The 17496-nt window shown below is 46.6% G+C and overlaps 1 protein-coding gene across 6 annotated transcripts in view; it reads left to right on the forward strand.

The window, feature by feature from the left end:
• The window catches only part of MYO5B (myosin VB), a 289538-nt gene that overhangs the window by 68247 nt on the left and 203795 nt on the right, over positions 1-17496 (forward strand). For all 6 annotated transcript variants that reach the window (XM_060280366.1, XM_060280369.1, XM_060280365.1 and 3 more), the window contains exon 2: positions 15024-15134. In XM_060280366.1, the coding sequence (XP_060136349.1) occupies positions 15024-15134 (111 nt within the window). The remainder of the gene's footprint in view (positions 1-15023; positions 15135-17496) is intronic.

The raw sequence follows: 17496 nt of genomic DNA on the forward strand, positions 1-17496 counted from the left end.
CACAGAAAGCACAAGGGAAGAAAAAGCAGGCCCCAATTGTTTTGAAAATAAGTTGCATGGCTGATCCCGCAGGCCAAGGCAGCTTATCGCCATCCTAAAACATACGCAAAAGAGCTAATATAATAAAAGAGGGCGAATATTGACATGACACGCTCCCCACTTGATGGCCCTCCTTCACTAAATGGCAGCCAAGTAAGGGGCAAAATACTGTAGGAAGTTTCCATCCAGGGATACTTACAGTGAGTGTGTAGCCCATAGGACTGGGCAATATATCGATGTACAGTCATACCTCGGGTTAAGTACGCTTCAGGTTGAGTACTTTCAAGTTAAGTACTCCGCGGACCCGCCTGGAACGGATTAATCCACTTTCCATTACTTTCAATGGGAAAGTTCACTTCAGGTTAAGTACGCTTCAGGTTAGGTACGGACTTCCAGAACCAATTACAGTCATACCTCAGGTTAAGTACGCTTCAGGTTGAGTACTTTCAATTTAAGTACTCCGCGGACCCGTCTGGAACGGATTAATCCACTTTCCATTACTTTCAATGGGAAAGTACGCTTCAGGTTAAGTACAGACTTCCAGAACCAATTAAGTACTTAACCTGAGGTACCACTGTATCGTTGAAAACCGGTTTGAAGTCCTTATCATGCTATAGGTTTCATAATTTTTGATCTGGCAATATATCACAAATCATGGTGTGTGTGTCTGCGCTATGTAAAAATCGTGATGCTGGAAAAACCATGAAGCTGATCAGAAGGTCAGCGGTTCGAATCCCTGTGAGCTCCCGTTGCTCGGTCCCAGCTCCTGCCAACCTAGTAGTTCGAAAGCACGTCAAAATGCAAGTAGATAAATAGGAACCGCTACAGCGGGAAGGTAAACGGTGTTTCCATGTGCTGCTCTGGTTCGCTAGAAGTGGCTTTGTCATGCTGGCCACATGACCCGGAAGCTGTACGCCGGCTCCCTCGGCCAATAATGCTAGATGAGCGCGCAACCCCAGAGTCGGTCACGACTGGACCTAATGGTCAGGGGTCCCTTTACCTTTACGATGTTTAGCTGGTGATATATCGTGATGTTGAAAACTAGATATTGCACAGATTTTGCTTCTTTCCATTGCGAATTGGGACAGAGTAATGTTCCACTCGAGTCCAGGGGCGTTCTGCAGGTGATGCTGGTTTCTTCCGAGGTAGGATTTAGGGGAACAGATGAAGGCAAAACTGATGTCCAAATGGTTCAGTGAGGATTTTCCCAAGTGTTGAGAGGATGTCCGTTTCAAGCAGCAAAAATTCCTGTGCCAGTACAGCCCAGTTTGACATTAAAAGAGTTAAAATAAACTTTGTGGGAGATTTCCCCTTGGGGCAGTTGCATGGTGTTGCCTTTAAGATACCAGGTCCTTGCCTTTTTATTATAGATATTGCATCATCATCATCATCATCATCATCATTTATTAGAGAGATGGGTATAATCAGCACTATCCTCGCCAAAGTGGGGGTGGGAATACTGGGGTGATTTACTGAGCTATTGTAACGTCTATTAAGATAATATATATGAAGTAATGGTAGTGGTAGTAAGATTAGCACAACACACAGGTTCCAAAGACCAGGTGTGAAAAGGCTGAGGGGGGGGGTCATTGTCTGGGCAGCCCAGCACTTCCAACCACACGGCCCAGGCTTGCAACCCTAATACTGTACAGCAAAGCTTCACCCCCAAGTGGTACACTCTTGCATTGCCTCCCAAGACATGGATGCCAACAAGATTTGCTGAATCTTTGGAAGATAGTGTCTTGTGCGCAGTGCGAACCAAGGCATGTATATGGTGCTTTTACAAAGCCACCGCTCATTCTTGCTTGAAGCGAGTGTTTCTGATGCCTTCTATTTGCCTCTGGGCAACATTTTCATCTCTTGAACATTCATGTAGTTAACTTTTCTCTCTCCGCATTTCTTCTCTCATGAAGGGAAGGATAAATGGGAGTTTGCAATTATTCCCTTCTATTTCGGTATTCCTCAGAGCCTCGCAGGCATTCCTAGTGTGTCTCCTCTGCAAACCTTGGTTCCCTCCCCCCTCCCCCCCACTGCCCCTTTTTGTTTCATCCGGGAGATAAATGCAGATGCTATTTAGGTCAATCCTCTCAACTAAGTCCCAAGACCCCACGACACCCCTCCCTGTCTCATTTCTCACTAAGTGATCTCTCCGTTTGCTCTCCAAACATTGGCATATGCAGCTGATCAGGTGGTCTCTTGCTATTTGGCGTATTATAAATAATCTGGGAAGACTGTTAACCCCAAGACACACTCATCTCTTTTTTGTGATGAGGGTATAGGATAAGGCAGCTGAATAAAATTGTCTTGGATTGCTGCCCAGTATCGTCGTTAAAGGGAAATGATGTCTTTACAACATTAAGGATGCACGGACCCCTGCCCGCGCCATAGAAACTTCAGTGGGATTTTTAAAAAAATGGACTTTAAAATTTGCCTCCGATTTTTCAGTTTAGGTGAGATTTAGTGACCATACTAGGCAGCACCTCATGGTCCTGTCATTCTTTGCTTCCATGGTGTTCTGGCTGTGGCAGAGCTCAGCTGTTTATTTGAGTCAGCCCAAAGGTGATAAAATCAAAACTCTGCTGACTTCAAGCTGACCTGGAAAAGGCTGCTGTCAGGCTTGATTGGCAGGTTACTTTTCAATGTGAAAAGGCCACCACGTGGTCACTTTTACAAACTGCTGGCTTTCATTTCCTGAAGTACACCATGCATGTCTGGGGGTAAGTGCCTGGCTTTCCCCAGGCATTTGGGGTCTTCCGACCTGCACTCTTTCCCTCTTGAATATATCTGCACTAACTGCCTGGCTTCAGAACTGACTGGTGGTAAAATGGCTCTCATCCATCTTAATACCCATTTTCACTCAAATGTTGACATTTTGTTGGGTTTTTTCCCATTTAGTTTTAATTTCAGTCCCACCTTTCTGCATGATTTCCAGGCAACTGACAATAGCAAGGCCCACACTCAGAAAATTGCAATCACTGTTAGTTTATGGCAGTGTTTCCCAACAGGTGGTCCGCGGACCCCCAGGGGTCCGCGAGCTATGCCAGAGGGGTCCGCAGCGCTGCCCAGCGCTGCTTGGGGCGGCTTCCCGCGTCCGCAGGGAGGGCGTAGTTCAGCACGGTTACTGATTGGCTACAGGAAGCGCCAATCAGAAGGGGCAGCCAATCAGAAGGGGCAGGAAAGAAGTCTCCGCCCAGGCGAGGGAGGGGAAGGCTGGCCGGCAGGAAGAGCGAACCGGAGCATGGGAGTGTGCGGAGGAATACAGCGCCGCGCCCCGGAGGACATTTCCTGGCGCGCGCCTCCGTCCTGGCTCCCTTGGGGATGATGGGGACGAGGGAGCGCCCTTCCCCGCCAGGGCCTTCGGGAGCTGCGTGCCGGTTCGGCTGCCTTTGGTCCTCGCAGAGGCTGCAATGCACGGCCTGGCGCGCGCGGCGGCGGCTCCGCAGCCTCCCTCCCACCCGCCAGCTGCGTGCCTCAGCTCCCGCCAGTAGCAGACAGAGCGCAAAGCTCTTCCCGGCCCCACATCACTCTCCTCTTCCCCCTGGTAGCTCCCGACCCTCTGCAGGAGACTCTCCCGAAGGGGCAGGAGGAGCAAAAGGGAGCCCAGCGCCCCACTTTCCTGGGAATGGAAGAAGATGAGTTCGCCTTCAAAGTGAGCACTTCTTCCATCTTCCATTGCTGGTCCTGAGCCGTACAGAAAAAGTTTGAACGCCAAGAAGGTTTAAAAAATGTATTCTGTGTTTTTACTTGTAACCAGGCAGTTTATATTTTCTCCTGTGGCTGTTCTCCTATGACAGGGTGTTTTTATGTTAATTTGCACATGCATTTCCACCAACTATGAAAACTATTTACTGTAAGATATCATAAATACTAATGTCGATCTGATTCTCAGGGAGCTGTACCACCACAGGAGAGCTATGAGCTGCCTTGCTGAAATCTAAGTAAAAAAATTCCTTCCAGCAGCTCATACCAAAATAAAAAACTTAGTTGGTCTTTAAGGTGCTGCTGGAAGGAATTTTTTTTATTTTGTTTCGACTACGTCAGACCAACACGGCTACCTACCTGAAATCTAAGGTTTGTAGGTGCACAAAAATATTTTGAAAACAGCTGCCTTGGGGTTAGAATCATAGAGTTGGAAGAGACCACAAGGGCCATCTAGTCCAACCCCCTGCAGTGCAGGAACCATCTCTAAACAAATTAATGGGGGTCCTTGTCACAATAGCAGCTCGATGTAGGGTCCTTGAGAAAATTTTGTTGGGAACCCCTGGTTTATGGAATTGTCTTTTCTGTCAATATAGTTGGACCAAGTTAGGTGTTTTGTATGAACCGTGGAGGTTCAGTCGGGTGCTTAGGCTTGCCACAGGAAACAACTGTGCAGCAGAGATAGCTTTTACTTGACAAAGATAAACACACACACACACTATTTATGGTTGCTATTAGAAGTCTTCACTCTCTGAGCCCAGAGAAGGTTCCAGCTTACAAAGTCCTTGCTGAGACTATAAGTCTGCAAGGGCAAAGTTCTGTTGCTAATGAACCAGAAATGATTCCAGAAGTCTTACAAGGTGTCTAGCTTCCCTCAGATGATCTTCCACATTTTCACAGGATCGTTCCATCAGTCTCCATGTCTCCAGCAGGTTCTGCTGTACACCGCCAACAACGAATGCTGTAATACGAGCCTTTATCTACGTAGTATTATGTGCTAATGGGGAACCATTTACGCAGACTCATGGAGAATTTTTACTTTCCTAACTATGCTTTTTGGGGGTGGCGGCGGCGCTGTGGTCTAAACCACAGAGCCTAGGGCTTGCCGATCAGAAGGTCGGAGATTCGAATCCCCGCGATGGGGTGAGCTCCCGTTGCTCGGTCCCAGCTCCTAGCCCACCTAGCACATCAAAGTGCAAGTAGATAAATAGGTACCGCTCCGGCGGCAAGGTGCATTTCCATGCGCTGCTCTGGTTTGCCAGAAGCAGCTTTGTCATGCTGGCCACATGACCCGGAAGCTGTCTGCGGACAAACGCCAGGTCCCTCGGCCTATAGAATGAGATGAGCGCCGCAACCCCAGAGTCATCCACGACTGGACCTAATGGTCAGGGGTCCCTTTACCTTTCTCTTTACTCAAGTATAAGCCAGCATTTGCCAGTGTTTTCTCCAGGAATGTGAAACCTGTTTTGGCTTTTCTTAATTGCTTTCCGTGTTCACTGACCTTTGCCATGTGGCGGTAATTCTTTTGTATGCTCAAGGAGTTCCAGGTCCAGCATCAGAATTGCCCCTGCTGTTGTTAACTGTGCGGTGATAGCAACCAACATGCCTCTGCTTGTAGGAATAAGCATGTGACTTTTCACATAATGAACACAAGAAGCAGGAAGAGAGTGAAAATCTTGTTTCATTAGCTGATGTCATCTGTAAAATGAACCGTTGACCCAAGTAACTTTCTTGACTTTTCCTGTCAAAGAAAACTACTTGGCTGAACTGAAGGCTAATCCAGCTTTAGACGAGACTTGTAAAAGTCAAAGTTTATGAGTTACTGCTCCACCCCTCGCCTCCCAATTTCAAATATGGTTTGTGGAAACCCAGGGAGTCTACTCCTTGTCTGCTTAATTCATTAAGGCCCCCTTTCTGCCTTTACAAAGCACCCTCAGTGTGGAATAAAACAAATAAATACAAAATAAAAACCAGTCAAATGAAACCGACATTAGCAGCAAGTTCTGAAGTGGTACAAAAGCAGGAACACAAATTAACAACCACCAAAGGTCTCTTCAAAACCAGACATAAGGCTAAGGGGGACAACTTAGCTGATGTTGAACTCACATCAAACAGCTATGGCCTGAATCAGGAGTGGCTGATCTGTGGCTCTCCAGATGTGGTTTGACTACAACTCCCATCATCCCTGACTGTTGGCCATTCTGGGCATGGGAAGAATAGATGAACACAAGCAATTTCTGCTCCTGTTTCTTTCAGAATTCTTCAACATCCCTATTGGCGTCTAGCAACTAGGTTGCTATACATAAACTCACAATCTCTTTTTTTGTGTCCAGCTTTTTTGATGACGCATGTCCCTAGCACAATCGCTAATTACGTTTCTTACATTCCTGCTGTAACCTATCTATGAAGGTAAGGCCAGGTCGCTACTTGTGGGTTGCCCAGATTTGAATCCTGCCAAGCTTGAGCTCCTAATAGCTGGAGAGGTGGCAAGTACCTGGAGTAGAGCAGGTAGTTAAAATCATAGTATCACCGAATTGTAGAGTTGTAAGGGATCCTGAGGGTCATCTAGTCCAATCTTGCAATGCAGGAAACTTGACTAGAGCATGCAAGATAGATGGCCACCCAACTTCTGCTTAAAAGCCTCCATGGAAGGAGAGTCCACAACCTCCTGAGGGAGTCTGTTCCACTATCAAACAGCTCAGCGGAGGCTTAGCTGCCTATATTTTCTGCACACATCACTCTTCTGGACATGACTTAAAGAAGACACACCCAGAGCCTTGGAAGGATCAGGTAGCATCTGATGAAAAAGGCCTCCACTCGAGACCCTGGAGATCACCTGGCAGTCATAGTACCAGGGCAAATAGTCTTAACAGGAGAAGGAGGAGAAAAGCAAGTTAAGGCACCGGTTCTTAAAGTTAGAATGACAAGCTGGAAAAACCTTACCAATACCTACTTATGTGTAGGCTGACAAAGAAGGCGAGGTCAGAACAGTAACTCATAAAGAGGTTCAGTGAGGGCTTATCCACACTCACCTTTTGCCCCAGTCTTTCCAGGCACAGATCTATGTCCGAGTGCTCTTTTTTTTTTTGTCCCCCTGGAATGAAAAAGCTGAATCGCAACAAAATTTGGGTTTTCTGCGGATTGCCATTTGCTCCGATTCAGCATTAAAGAGCGGATTTTCACATAGGAAGCTTCAGAGTTTTGTTTGGTTTCTTAAGTGCTTTCAGACCCAGAGCTTTAAAGCATGGACCATGCCTGGAAAGTATGGAGAAAAGGAATGTACAGTGGTACTTCGGTTTATGAACACAATTGGTTCCGGAAGTCTGTTCATAAACTGAAGCGTTCATAAACTGAAGCGAACTTTCCCATTTAAAGTAATGGAAAGTGGATTAATCCGTTCCAGACGGGTCCGCGGAGTACTCAACCTGAAGCATTCTTAACCCGAAGCATGGGTGTAATTGGTTCCGGAAGTCTGTTCATAAACTAAAGCGTTCATAAACTGAAGCGAACTTTCCCATTGAAAGTAATGGAAAGTGAATTAATCCGTTCCAGATGGGTCAGCAGCGTTCGTAAACCGAAAATTCATAAACAGAGATTCCACTGTATGCATAAGCCATGAGAAGTGCTTTGTGTGTGTGTGGGGGGGTGCTTAACATTTTTGTTTTATGCTCACAGATTGCTATAATTAACCGCCTATTTCTTCCATCGCATTGCTGTGTTACTGCATAGCCGTGTCAAAATGGGAATTGAGGTGCTGGTCGGCAGTGTGATACAATCCCTGCTATCCTCTCAGAACAGCCCCTTAACTTTATTTGTTAGGTCTCAAAGAGGAACTTAAATCCTCCTTAAGAACAGATTTAGTGTCAGAAACTTGTCGCTGAATGCCGTCTGCTCTTTCGGATTCCTCTTGAGAGTTGTGCTCCGAGCGAGTGCACCTTTGTTTCGAAAAGGTCTCCATGCATTAACGGCTCCTCGTTGATCCTATTTAAAACGGTTAACTTTGGAGGCACAGATTATGTGCTCATCCTTAAGTGTTTTGTTTTTGTGTCAAAATCCCGGTACTTCAGCCTGTTTTCCAGAAGCCACTGGGAACATTTATTAATGTGGGTGTACTTCAAAATGCTTATTAGGTCCTCTTTTATAAAGTGTGATTCATAAGAAATTGGTCTGACAGCACGCTTTGCTGGCAGTTTGCTCATGCATGGAACAAGAGCTAAGTCCCACAAAAATGGCAATACGTATTATTATTATTTTTTTACAAAAGAGAGGGATGGGGCAGTTAGATCAGGGTTTTCCAAACTTGGGTCTCCAGCTGTTTTTAGACTACAACTCCCCTCATCCCTACCTAACAGTGGTCAGGGATGGTGGGAATTGTATTCCAAAAACAGCTGGATACCCAAGTTTGGGAAACACTGTGTTAGAGTAATGTGCATCCATGAATTGCAGTAACTCCTGTTGATTATAATGGTGGCGTCCAGGTGTTTTGGAAGGCAAAGCAGTTGTGCTGGCTGGGGCTGAGGATGATATTGCCATTCAAAACATCTGGAGGGCACCAGGTTAGTGGAGGGTGCTGTTTAGTATTGTAGACGGCCTCAGTCCAGTATACCTGAAGGAACATCTCCATCCCCATCGTTCTGCCCGGACACTGAGGTCCAGCGCCAAGGGCCTTCTGGCAGTTCCCTCGCTGCGAGAAGCCAAGTTACAGGGAACCAGGCCTTCTCGGTAGTGGCACCCGCCCTGTGGAACGCCCTTCCACCAGATGTCAAAGAGAACGACAACTACCAGACTTTTAGAGGACATCTGAAGGCAGCCCTGTTTAGGGAAGCTTTTAATGTTTAACAAACCATTGTACAGTGGTACCTCTACTTACAAATAACTCTACTTACGAATTTTTCTACTTACGAACGGAGCTCCGTCTGCCATCTTGGATGCGGTTTAGATATGATTTTTTCTACTTACGAATTTTTAGATAGGGTTGCTTCGACTTACGAATTTTTTCTCCCAATGCATTCCTATGGGATTCGACTTACAATTTTTTTCGACTTACAAATGTGTGTTCGGAACGCATTAAATTCGTAAGTAGAGGTACCACTGTACTTTAATATTTTGTTGGAAGCCGCCCAGAGTGGCTGGGGAAACCCAGCCAGATGGGCGGGGTATAAATCATTATTTATTTATTTATTTCAGTGTTTCTCAACCTTTTTTGGGCCAAGGCACACTTGTTCCATGAAAAAAATCACGAGGCACACTACCATTAAAAAAGTTAAAAAAATTAACTCTGTGCCACCCTATATTGACTATATAATTATGACTGTAAGAAACACTTGCCAATTGCTGTGTTGGTTGCAATCTCCTGTAATAAGGCTTCACAAGCCTCTGATTTCTCTGCCAGCACAATCCTTTGCTCAGCAAGTTTCAGGTTGAGCTCATCCAGCCAGCTTCTTTAAGTTTGTCTAAAACCACCCTCCCGTGGTGGTGGCTGTTGAGAGCTGCACTCGCCCCGCGTCGTCACCCGGCCGGCTTCCTTTCCAGTGGGTCAGTGGTCTGTATTGGCGGCCGCCAGGCATGTGACAATGCAAATCGCCCTTCTCCTCGCCGCACGTCGCGGCACACCAGCCAGCGTCTCAGCGGAACAGCGGTTGAGAAACGCTGATTTATTTATTACATAGGCCTTTAGGATTAGAGGCAGCACAGAGCTTTGCTTACTGTGTAAGCCTGAATCCCTCCCCCACCAATAGTCACTTTGGGCACAGAGGAAGATGAGCCGGTCCTTTTCCTCCAAATTTATCCTTTGGGGTGGGTAGGGATTTTTCAGTCAATTCTGTGGATGAGCATACTCAAGTGTATGCTGATTTTAGTAGGTAATTTGGGGTGGGGGTGGGGAATCAGATGTGTCCCTACCAAGATTGCTTATAGTCTCGTGGGCAGGACACAAAATGGGCAGGGGGAAGAAAGAAGAGAAAAACGAGCAAATTTGGAGTCATTTGCTTTTTGTAATGATTTGCCAGAATAGACATAGATGGTGTCTGTGTGGGTGAGAGGGTCCCTGTATCAACTGATCCCAGGCAAGACCTTAATTAATCAAGCCCACCAATTAATCGATAAATTTCTGTATTTCTATACCGTCCTTCATCCGAAGATCAAGGGCGGTTTACCATATAAAAACACAAAAATGAGTAAAGTTAAGATGCCTGCCTGATCTCAATAGGCAGGGAGTTCCAAAGTGTACTGGCTGCCACGGTGATCGATTGGGTTGTTACAAACATGGAACAGGCATTACGTGGATATGCCGATCAAAATGGTTGAATGGCACATGTGAGGTAAGGCGATCTCGTAGGCAAACTGGTCCCAAGTTGCTAAGGGCTTTGTATGCTGATAGTAAAACCTTGAACTTGGTAAACCAGTGCAGATCTCTGATAGGTTGGTGTTTTATGTTGCCAAGGCCTTGCTCCTGTCAGCAATCGTGCTGCAGCATTCTGCACTAACTGCAGCTTCCAGATCAAGTGCAAGGGAAGCTCCTCACAGAGCGCATTGCAGTAATCCAGTCTTACAGTAACCAACACATGAACTACTGGGGCCGGATTTTCATACTATATCGCTTTCTGTAAATTGTCTTACTCTATAGAGTTCCTCCTTCCTTGTTGTAGTATCTGGGGTACCCTAGTGCTAAAAAGTGGTGGTTGTGATTTCCTTTTGTATTTTTCTGCATGCAGAGTCTTACAAAACCCTACTTGTGTAAGTGCTGTAATTTTCCAAGGATCGTCTCCCATTTTCAGGGCTTCGCAGGCAAGAGAAAGGCTGCTACTTTCACAGCCTGTTAATAAAGCACCTTGCATTTTTAAAGGCTTTTTGAACCCCTCCCACCCCCACCCCCAAATCCATCTCCTGCCTTGGCTCTATCACTAGCATGCAGATTTTTCCTCTTCTGAAAGTGACTTGAGTGCATCAACACACACACACACCCGACGTTGTTCATGCTTGTAATATATGACGGCTGTTTTTGAGAAATTGCTGTTCGTTGAAAAGCCTTGAGCGCTCACTGAAAATGAGGAGAATTGAGGTGGAAAGCAAATAAATGTACCAGTTAGCAACACATGGGGGGCATGTTGCTTGCCGTGCCAAGGTTAGCGCAAACACAAGTTCTCTGGGAAAGGAGATTGCGGCTGCTTTGCTTCTTCCTGGTCATTCTGCTGTTGTGATGTGGCTCACCCAAACCCAGGCTCATGATCTAGGTTTCTCTAGACTCACATAGAACAAACCAGGGAGGAGCGAAACAGCTGGGATCTCCTCTCTGGGAGCATGTTCACGCTAAACCATGGTTTGGCCTGGGAGCTCTGGTCCATGGGGTCACGAAGAGGCAGACACGACTAAATGACTAAACAACAACCTGGGAGCTCAGGCTATTGCCCTAACCATGTGGATAATGGGCAGAAGGTATACAGTGATGCCTCGCAAGATGAATTTAATTCATTCCGCAAGTCAATTCGTTTTGTGAAAAATTCGTCTTGCGAATCGCATAGGAATGCATTGAAATTTCTTTTTTTGCCCATAGGAACGCATTAATTAAATTTCAATGCATTCCTATGGGAAACCGCGATTCGCAAGATGAATTTTTCGCAAAATGAATTCACCTTGCGAGTCACCATCAGATCGCAAGATGCATTCGTCTTGCGAAAAATTCGTCTTGCAGGGCATTCGTCTTGCAAGGTACCACTGTGTCAGGATTTACTAGTAGTTCTCTGAGTTATTAGCAAGGATATCTCACTTCCAAATTTTTAACAGTAGCAATGGTGACATAACATGTCCTCCCGCGATGAAGGCAGTAACTAAGAGCAGACTTGTGTAGGGAAGGACTTTGCACTTTAAGGCTCCTGATCCTTATCTAGTGTTGCTTGGGTTGTCTGGGAACATCCTTAAGGCCTTGCTCTGTCGCAGGGATGGGGACCATCTGGAGCTGAATGAGGCCTTGCGGTCTTCTCTGTCTGCCCCTTGAGAGTCTTCCCAGGATGCCCTCTTCATTGACCATGCTTTGCATCCTCCTTGGGTGCTCGTGCCTTGCTCCTTGCTTGCTTGCATGGACGGCGGGCAGAAAGGAATGTGCCGATGGGGCCTACTGTTCCAGCTTAAATCAGCATCCATTGCTGTGCCCCGCTTTTGCTTCTGGCCCCATCTTCCGCTGGAAGATTTCCCAGAAGGGAACATGACGCTCAGTTCCCCCACCCTTGCCCTACGGGTTGGGCTCATGGCCCAACGTTGCTGCTGAACCACTTTGTCTCCAGTTTTTCCAGATACAGTGGTACCTCGGTTTATGAACACAATTGGTTCCGGAAGTCTGTTCATAAACTGAAGCGTTCATAAACTGAAGCGTTCATAAACTGAAGCGAACTTTCCCATTGAAAGTAATGGAAAGTGGATTAATCTGTTCCAGACGGTCCGCAGAGTACTTAAACTGAAGCGTTCATAAACTGAAGCGAACTTTCCCATTGAAAGTAATGGAAAGTGGATTAATCCATTCCAGACGGGTCCGCGGAGTACTCAACCTGAAGTGTACTTTACCTGAAGCATGGGTGTAATTGGTTCCGGAAGTCTGTTCATAAACTGAAGCGTTCATAAACTGAAGCGAACTTTCCCATTGAAAGTAATGGAAAGTGAATTAATCCATTCCAGATGGGTTCGCGCCGTTCGTAAACCGAGGTGTTCATAAACCGAGGTTCCACTGTACTGACTATCTGCATCCTCAATACTGGTTCAGGAATCACAGACAGTAAACAGCCAAGCACTGCGATTAAACAGAATGCCCTGTGAGCAGTAAATGCCAAGATTCTTAAAGGCACCCCCCCACCCCACCCTCACACTTGTGGCAATTAAAATCAGGAGTCCATTCCAACAAATGCAGAGCTGGGAGGTGTTGAGAGGTAGAAAATGAGGTGCGGGCAGCACTGTGGAGGCGCTCACATCCTCTCCCTCTTCCCCTCTGCCTTTTCAACCAGCAAAACTGCTGCTCTGGCAATATATTTAGATAGCTTCATTAACGTCGATGAGTTCCTGCTGCTCCAGCTATTGTGTAATCCTAAAAATAATTATACATTATACATATAAAGAATTCATTGCTATTGAGCTGCAAAACATTAAAAAAAAATATCCACAGCTGCTATTTCATTAACTCTTCAGGGGCATTTTGATAATTGACGTACACAGGATTGTGTTTGCTTTCGGGAATGCCAGCATCTAGTTTTCAACTGTGCTTAGTGTAGGGTTTTTAGCACGCCAGGCACTCCTGTCTTCCACTGCCTCCCGCAGTTTGGTCAAACTCATGTTCGTAGCTTTGAGGACACTGTCCAACCATCTCATCCTCTGTCGTCCCCTTCTCCTAGTGCCCTCCATCTTTCCCAACATCAGGGTCTTTCCCAGGGAGTCTTCTCTTCTCATGAGGTGGCCAAAGTATTGGAGCCTCAGCTTCAGGACCTGTCCTTCCAGTGAGCACTCAGGGCTGATTTCCTTAAGAATGGATAGGTTTGATCTTCTTGCAGTCCATGGGACTCTCAAGAGTCTCCTCCAGCACCATAATTCAAAAGCATCAATTCTTCGGCGATCAGCCTTCTTTATGGTCCAGCTCTCACTTCCATACATCACTACTGGGTAAACCATAGCTGGGAAAACCATGGGTCACACTGGTAGACAGAGAGAGAAACAGCTCTGGGTGTTTATCCAGATCTATATTGTTCAGCTTAAGGCCATCATCAGTCACCCAGTATTGTGGGTGGTGACCCGCAATAAGATGAAAACAAATTAATGACATAATCTGTTTCATTGAGTATCTATCCAATATCTTTTGCAGCACCAATAGTGCTCGCTACAGACAAAACAGGGTCCTGACTATTTAGAATTTAAGTTGTGCTTTAACTGCAGAAATGACAAACCTCTTGCTAGCTGACACATTGTCCACCCACTTTCATTATTCTAAATCGGGGTGACTTAACCCTTCGGATGCTGCTGGCCTACGGAGCTCTTTTAATCAGGAGTTGCACCAGGACTCCTTGCGACATGACGCTGTTGGGTGGGAGTTTCCCCGTAACAAGCTCTGCTCTCCTTGGAAGGAGGCTCATTTATCTGCCTAAGCAGAAAATGAAGCCTTTGAGGCCATAACTCTTCCGGACACATTCTGCACAGAGCACAGTTGCAGCTCTAATTGAATAAAAGTCCATTAGCAGAGTGTAAATGCGATCCGTTTGGGACTATATTTTGCTGTTCCTGTTTCTCCGTGATGATGCTGTTCAATAAACCTTCATTTTATGTACCCCCTACACAGTTGCCTGCAGAGGGTCTCTGCATGGGGTCTTTACTTGTCTGAGTTTATGTACGTCTGTTTCCATTAACTTCCAAACCTAATAATACATGTCAGGTTGGGAAGAGCCTTAGATGAAGCACCGGTGCTTCCTAGAGGATTAAACAAATCTATGGAGGATAAGGCTTCCGGTGGCTGCTTCCAAGGATGGAGATGCTCTCCTACCACTTTCTGGAAACAATTGGAGGAGAGAGTGAGCTCTTGTGCTTGGGGCCTGATTTCAGGTTTCCCTTAAGGCACCTTGTTGGCCACTGGGAGAACAGAATGCTGGACACGATGAGCCATTGCCCCGATCCAGCAAGCTCTCCTTATGTTCTGTGGCAGGGGTGAAGACATTCTGGCCTTCTGGCCTGCTTTGCCGCACCAAGCCTCCCTCTGGTTTGGGATAAGCCATGCCCTAATCAGGTATGGACAGGTGTGAGGCAGGTAAAGGTGCAACTGGTCCAAAAGGGGTTTACAGGCACCACCTGTCAACTGGTTGGCAGCACCCTGCAAAGCCCTGTGCACACTCGCCTGTCAAACTTGACCCATACCATAAGTGTCGGGGAGATGCGGTTCTGACTCACTGGTTGGATTCAGTACCCCACCACTGTCCTAGAGTGTCGCAAAGACAACTCCTCGAGGAGGAGGAGGCGTAGCTCAGTGGTAGAAGATGTGCTTTGTATAAAAAGGTAATGTGTTCAATCCATGGCGTCTCCAGGCATGTCTTTGGGCCACACGGGGGAAGACATAGAATCTTGGAATCATTCTAGAGTGTGAAGGGACCCCAAGAGTCCTCTACTCCAACCCCTGCTTTTATGTCTTGCTTTTGGGCCTTCTTTTGGGCTGGGACTGTTAAAATCGGAATTCTGTACCAGATGAAGCTCTTATCTTACTGAGGAGGCCTCTCTACTTGAGCAATTTACCGTAACAATTTCCTCCCTTCTTGTCACCTTTGCAGTATACGAGAGTTTGGATTCCTGACCAGGAGGAAGTCTGGAAATCAGCAGAAATCATCAAAGATTACAAGGAGGGGGATAAAACTCTGCACTTGAAACTCGAAGATGAAACGGTATGTCCTTCTATTTATGTTTTTTTGGGGGGGGGGGGAGGTTCACTGTTTTCTGCTGTTTCTTGTGTTTCGTTGTTTTCAAGAAATGCTGAGGAAATGTTTTGAAGTCCAAACAGCCAGCACCGACCTTTCAGATATTCCTCTTCATGTTCGAAGAGATTTCTGGAGGGGGGGATGATTGACAAGTTACACTTTTTCTGTGCAGAAAGCTGTTCTGCGTGAGGTGGCCCTGAGCCTATAACTGTGTAGCAGTGAGGGGGGGAAACTCAGGCTTCTAGGCCTCCCCAGTTGACCCTCTAGGCCAGGGGTCAGAAAACTTTTTCAGCAGGGGGCTGGTCCACTGTCCCTCAGACCTTGTAGAGGGCCAGACTATATTTTGAAAAAAATATATGAACGAATTCCTATGCCCCACAAATAACCCAGAGATGCATTTTAAATAAAAGGACACATTCTACTCATGTAAAAACATGCTGATTCCCGGACTGTCTGCGGGCCGGATTTAGAAGGCGATTGGGCCACATCCGGCCCCCGGGCCTTAGTTTGGGGACCCCTGATCTAGGCTGTTTTGGCCAAGCCATGCTCACCTGCTGTACACCTGATGTAGAAGAAGAGATGAAGAGTTTGGATTTGATATCCCACTTTATCACTACCCTAAGGAGTCTCAAAGTGGCTAACAATCTCCTTTCCCTTCCTCTCCTAAAACAAACACACTGTGAGGTGAGCGAGGCTGAGAGACTTCAGAGAAGTGTGACTGGCCCAAGGTCACCCAGCAGCTGCATGTGGAGGAGCGGGGAATCGAACCCGGTTCACCAGCTTACGAGTCCACTGCTCTTAACCACTACACCACGCTGGTTCTCATGTGATGTGTGATGTCAGGTGTGAGACAGATAAAGATGCAGCTGAGCCGAAAGGGGGTTTGCGGGCACCATCAATCAGTTGAAGGGTTGGCAGCACAAACAATAAGCTGAATAAGGTTTGCAAAGAGCCATGTCTTTGCCAACATTGTTGGATTTCAAACAGCGGCATTTGGAGCAGTGAAGAAGGAATTGATCTCCACAGTGGTGATTGAATTGTTTATTTAGCTTTGGGATTGCCCTTGTCTTGAGTTGTGCACATCAAAGAAGTACTTTTTCCGTGCTCCCATGCAGAGAGCAAAGGAAGATTGCTCTTCTCAATCTTTGCTTGCTTGGGTTCTGTTTGATTTCTTAGTTGGAACCAGATAGGTGCTGCTCCTTTTTAGTTCTCGGGTATCAAAGCATTTCCGAACATTGCGGTTTGGGTTTAAAGCATTTCACTTCAACCAAAAGGGCCCTCAGACTGGCTTATGGTCCTTGCCTGCAGGCTTACTATTTAAAAGATGTACAAAAAAGAAAGAAGCGATGAGGACAGAAGAAGAAAGCAAGCAATCTCAGACGCTAGTTTTTAAAGCTAGTTTTGTAGCTGTTATAGTGACCAGCTATGATGGAAAGGACCCAGGGGCTAAACCACTGAGCCTAGGGCTTGCTGATCAGAAGGTCGACGGTTCGAATCCCTGTGACAGGGTGAGCTCCCGTTGCTTGGTCCCAGTTCCTGCCAACCTAGCAGTTCGAAAGCACATCAAAATGCAAGTAGATAAATAGGAACTGCTATAGTGGGAAGGTAAACGGCGTTTCCATGTGCTGCTCTGGTTTGCCAGAAGCGGCTTTGTCATGCTGGCCACATGACCTGGAAGCTGTATGCCGGCTCCCTCGGCCAATAATGCGAGATGAGCGCGCAACCCCAGAGTTGGTCACAACTGGACCTAATGGTCAGGGGTCCCTTTACCTTTATGATGGAAAGAGGTCAGGGGGCAAGGAGCCAAGTGTAGCTGATCTCACGGCAAATGAAACGGAGTGGTCCTGCTTCCCATATTTCTCTACATGCTGCAGCCTGATGGATTGCCAGGAGGCAGTTGAGGTGAGGGAGGGGGGAGCCTGATGGAAATGGTGTCTCAGTAGAACCAGTGGAGCAGGCCATAGCTCAGTTGGTTAGAGTGTGGTGCTGATAGTGCCAGGATTGCAGGTTTGAACCCGGTAAGGGACAGCTGCATTTTCCTGCATTGCAGGGGGTTCGACTAAATGATCCTCGGGGTCCTTTCCAACTTTATGATTCTATGACTCATTGCCTCCCATCTCTGATTGCAGCTGCTAGGAGAGAGTTATCAGTGGATTATCAATAGCGTTTCCCCGATAGTATAGTGAAGGCATAGGCAAACGTGGCCCTCCAGATGTTTTGGGACTACAGTTCCCACCATCCCTTACCGCTGGTCCTAGGGATGATGGGAGTTGTAGTCCCAAAACATCTGGAGGGCCGAGTTTGCCTATGCCTGGTATAGTGCCATAGA

Source organism: Zootoca vivipara, chromosome 11 (assembly GCF_963506605.1).
Source record: "Zootoca vivipara chromosome 11, rZooViv1.1, whole genome shotgun sequence".
Lineage (NCBI taxonomy): Eukaryota > Metazoa > Chordata > Lepidosauria > Squamata > Lacertidae > Zootoca > Zootoca vivipara.